The following is a 4,257-nucleotide window of genomic DNA, read 5'->3' as shown; positions in this document are numbered from 1 at the left end:
AAGATAAAATTTTCCGATTTTGAATTTTTCTGATTTTTAAAAGAAACTAAATTTGTTAATTAAAAATTCAAAATATGATGTAGTCAAATGAAAGCGAGTTAAATATATACGACACATGTTTACACATTAATTTTTTTATATTTCCGCTAACTAATTTAATTTTAATGAAATATGAAATGACAGGGAAAATCAAATATATTTCAAAATTTTCATTAACAATACTCGTTATGTTATAAATATTTTAAGTAAATGCCTAACTTGGCATAATGATATTTCTCTATCAACCATATCAAAAGCTATCTGGCTTATATATGGTGTGACAGTGTCCATAAACTATATATATGTATATAGTTAGAGTATGGTGCATTCCAGTAGCATGAATTCTGAGGAATTCTCAGATTTTATTGGTCATAATTATGTGGTTCCTCCACCCATTTTAGCTCCCCCAGTTACTGACCACCATCTCTTCCTAGTTGAGGCTGCATAACAAAACCGGTTGTCACCGGAAATGGCAAGTCGCATTCAAAATGAGTTTCAACTTATTATAGACGATGGTTCAGCCAGAGTTAAATCATGACCAAGTCAATATGCTGCTTCTTTTAAGTCCTCCAACACTAACTCCAAGGACAAATTTCCTGACTACACAATCAACCCAGGTAACCTCTCTTCCACTATTCTTGAGGACTTACGAGACAGCTTTATGGTTCAAAATGGGATTTTATCTATTTATGTTCCTAGCGATGATAATATTAAACATGTTGCTTCTACTGAACCTATTGCTCACACTCAAGCACCACAAAATGGAACCTGGAGTTCTATTGTTTCAACGAATGAAATTGTCACCGAGGCTAGAAGCTGTGAGAATGCTAAAATTATGTTTAATATAATGGGTCTTCCACTTTAAGGCCACCAAATAACTTTCTGGAAAATGCTAGAGAAATGTGGGGAACTAGATTAATTGGTCACTTTATCCGTGGAAGTTTTGACTTCATGTTTGTTAGAGATCAAGCTTTTAAGGTATCGAAAAACATGGGATTATATCCGAGTCTTTTATAGTTTAAAAGGTTATTTTACTTTCAAATTTGAGAGTGTGAAGGCAAAGAATAAAGTTCTTGCTCTAAGCTCTGTTCAAATTGGGGGTTGGGGGGAACACTTTACTTATTATCATGGATGGAAGCTAACAAATTCAAGAAAAATTTCATAGAATCTGTTTCTTGTTGGATCAAGATGGAAGATGTACCATATTCCTATTGGTCATGAGAGGGTCTTACCCACATTGCTAAGGAAGTTGGCCTTCCATTGAAGTTTGATGAGAACATGGCTAGAGTCGAACCTTTTAAGTTTGCTTTAGTTCAAGTTATGCATTCTTACTCTAGTCCTAGACCAGATTTTATTTGGGTGCCAGTAGAGGATGAATTTTGCAACCAGGAACTGTTAAAGGTGAACTTTGTCTACCCTCAACTACCTTACTCTTGTAGTCATTGTAAAGCTACTGGACACTCATTCTTGAGGTGTATTAATAATCCCAATACGGTTAAACCAGCTCCAAGACAGAAACAAGGTGGTTCTCCTAATGCTAAGGCATCTTGCACAAATAATAAGGGGAAAGATAGAGTAACTAATTTATTAGAAAATGAGGATACCTATGCTGGTGATACAATTGTTGGTCAATATAAAAATACAGTCGAGACAGGAGATGTTAATCCGGAGGTCGTTAATATTTTTTTAGGTTATTATGAGGTCGATGCAGACCAAACTCTAGCTGACATCCAGAATGCTGATGATCTTAACACTTTTGATAATATGATCGAGCAACAATAAAAAGTTATTCAGGGTTCTAGGTTCAGGGAGAATTTTGTGAAGAACGCTAAGCCTTCTGTGCAGCCTGAACCAGTGGCACCAGAGGTTTCATAGGCTACCTCCAATGTCGACTCTACTACACAAAAAGAGGAACTTTACCATACAAAAAACTCCCCAGGTAAACAGAAAAGAAGAAGAAGCTAGAGTCAAGAGTTAGTTATAGATTCTGTCAATCCCACATCGGTGATCACTAACACACCAACTCCACCTCTTAATAATGATCTAATTGGTCCCAGTGCTTCTTCTCCTATTCAGTTAGCATCAAACAAAAACAAATATACTATTGATGAAGATGGTTTCACCAAGGTAGTTTACAGAATGATTCTCAAGCTGGCTTCTAGGCCAACTATTCTTCGACATTTGCAATGAGGTTCACCTCATGGAATGTTATAAGGCTCAATAAAAAAAAACCCTCATCACAAGGAGTTGGTTAATTTTATTTCTTTGCATAAATTAGATCTAATGGGTATTCTAGCGACTACAGTCAAGTTTGACAATGCTTATTCTATCTTGATGAAAATCAACAGAAATTGGAAATGGTTGTTTAATTAAAATTTTCACTACAATGGGCTTTTGTGGGTTGATTGGAATCTGAATGTTGTGTCATCACCTTACACTGAATGTCATCTCAACACATTACATGTTTTTCTTGGTTTTTGGAGAAATATTTTACTTTCCTGATCACTTTTGTGTATGCTCATAATTAGGTTGTAAATAGGGTTCCCTTATAGCATGATATTGCTTTTTTAAGCAACACCCCCATGCCTTGGTTCTTAATGTGTGACTTCAATTGTATTGATGATATTGGAGATGTTATAAGGGTAGAGAGTATTGGACTCCCGGTATGTAAGTTTTCAAGGATTGCATTAACTCTAATCGTTTGGGTCACGTTCGAACAATAGGATATTTATACACTTGGACAAACAACAGACCCTATAGTTCTATCCTCAAAAAAGTTGACAAAATGCTTGTTAATAGTTCTTGGTTTCTTCAGCACACAGAAGGGTATATTCTGGTTTTTAATAGGGGCCTCGTGGATCATAACCCTCTTATTTTTCATGTGCCAATGCAGTTGGAAAATAATCCTTTCCAAATTTTTAATTATATGCTGGATTTGCCTGACTTCTTTCCCACTCTTTCTAATGTTTGGAGTTCTTACATTCCGGGTGATCCTATGTTAGCATTGGGGAAGAAAATTAAACTTGTTAAACAAGCTCTTCGAGAGCTTAACAACAAGCATAATAATGCTCACTCCAATGTGATTCAAGCTCGAGTTATGCTGGGTGACACTCAAGATAAGCTTAAAGATCACAACACTGTGGATCTTTTTGAGCTTGAAAAGCTCCATATTGACAAGCTCAACAGGACTTTGCTGGAAGAAGAGCATCTAATGCTTCAAAAGTTTAGGGTTAAGTGGCTTAACAAAGGTGATGGGAATATAAGTGTTTTCTTCAATAAATAAAAGGCCAATTGGAATGTAAATAAAGTTCTTGCCATCCATGACTCCGCTGACAAGCTAGTGCATGGTCAAAATGCTTGTGCTCAAGTAGCGGTAAAATACTTCAGGGATTTTTTGGGAACAACCTCTGCTGTTGATGACATTGATTTGTCTAGTGTGCACTGTGCCACTATCTCTCCAACTCAGGCTTCCATGCTTGAGGCTCATGTCACAAATGAAACATTACACTGCACTCTTAAGAAAATGAAGAAGAATAAGGCACCGGGGCCTGACGGTGTTAATGCTGAATTCTTTTTGGTAACTTGGAGTATTACAGGTGAGCTTTTTTGCAAAGCAGTCAAGGATTTCTTTAAATATGGATTTATACATCAAGGGCCAAACTCAACTTTCACTGCTCTGATTCCTAAGACAGCTTCTCAGTCTATAATGCAAGACTTTAGACCTATATCTTTGTGCACCGTGCTTTACAAATGCATCTCCAAGACCATACCTTTAAGAGTGAAATCACTGTTGGTCAGTATTATTGATTCCTCTTAGTCAGCTTTCATACCTAGCAGATCGATTTCTCATAAAAAATTTCTAGCTCAAGTGGTTTTTAGAGGGTATGATAGGGAGAGTGGCACTCCTAGGTGTGTTTTAAAGGTGGACCTTCACCAGGATGTTGATTCTTTGCACCGGGACTTTATTATTGCAGCCTTGCATAGATTGAGACTCCCGGATAAAATGATTTCTTTGATCAAAGCTTACATTTGAAATCCTAGTTATTCTATCAAGCTCAATGGTGTCATACATGGTTATTTTAAGGGCGCTCAAGGAATTAGAAAAGGTGATCCCATGTAGCCGCATATTTTCACTATTTATATGAACATTCTATCTTGTTTTCTCAATAATAAACCGGGGGGGTTTAAATCTCATTGGAGATGTAAAGATTTGAGAAT

General features: G+C 36.4%; 1 protein-coding gene across 1 annotated transcript; it reads left to right on the top strand.

Moving 5' to 3' along the window:
- Positions 1 to 2,636: 2,636 nt before the first annotated feature.
- LOC141673345 (uncharacterized) lies at positions 2,637 to 3,856 on the top strand. Its single transcript, XM_074480078.1, has 3 exons — positions 2,637 to 2,702; positions 2,855 to 3,268; positions 3,326 to 3,856. The coding sequence occupies exons 1-3, from the start codon at positions 2,637 to 2,639 to the stop codon at positions 3,854 to 3,856; spliced, it is 1,011 nt and encodes a 336-aa protein (XP_074336179.1).
- The last annotated feature ends 401 nt before the right edge of the window (positions 3,857 to 4,257 follow it).

This window comes from Apium graveolens, chromosome 7 (genome assembly GCF_009905375.1).
Source record: "Apium graveolens cultivar Ventura chromosome 7, ASM990537v1, whole genome shotgun sequence".
Classification (NCBI taxonomy): domain Eukaryota; kingdom Viridiplantae; phylum Streptophyta; class Magnoliopsida; order Apiales; family Apiaceae; genus Apium; species Apium graveolens.
The sequence above is the reverse complement of the archived record's forward strand: the minus strand, read 5'-3'. Positions and strand labels throughout refer to the sequence as shown.

Coding starts and splice junctions, on each gene's coding strand:
- LOC141673345 (XM_074480078.1), top strand. CDS start 2,637: ATGTGTGACTTCAATTGTATTGATGATATTGGAGATGTTATAAGGGTA. Junction 2,703..2,854: donor TAGAGAGTATTGGACTCCCG/GTATGTAAGTTT, acceptor TGGTTTCTTCAG/CACACAGAAGGGTATATTCT. Junction 3,269..3,325: donor TAATGCTTCAAAAGTTTAGG/GTTAAGTGGCTT, acceptor AATAAATAAAAG/GCCAATTGGAATGTAAATAA.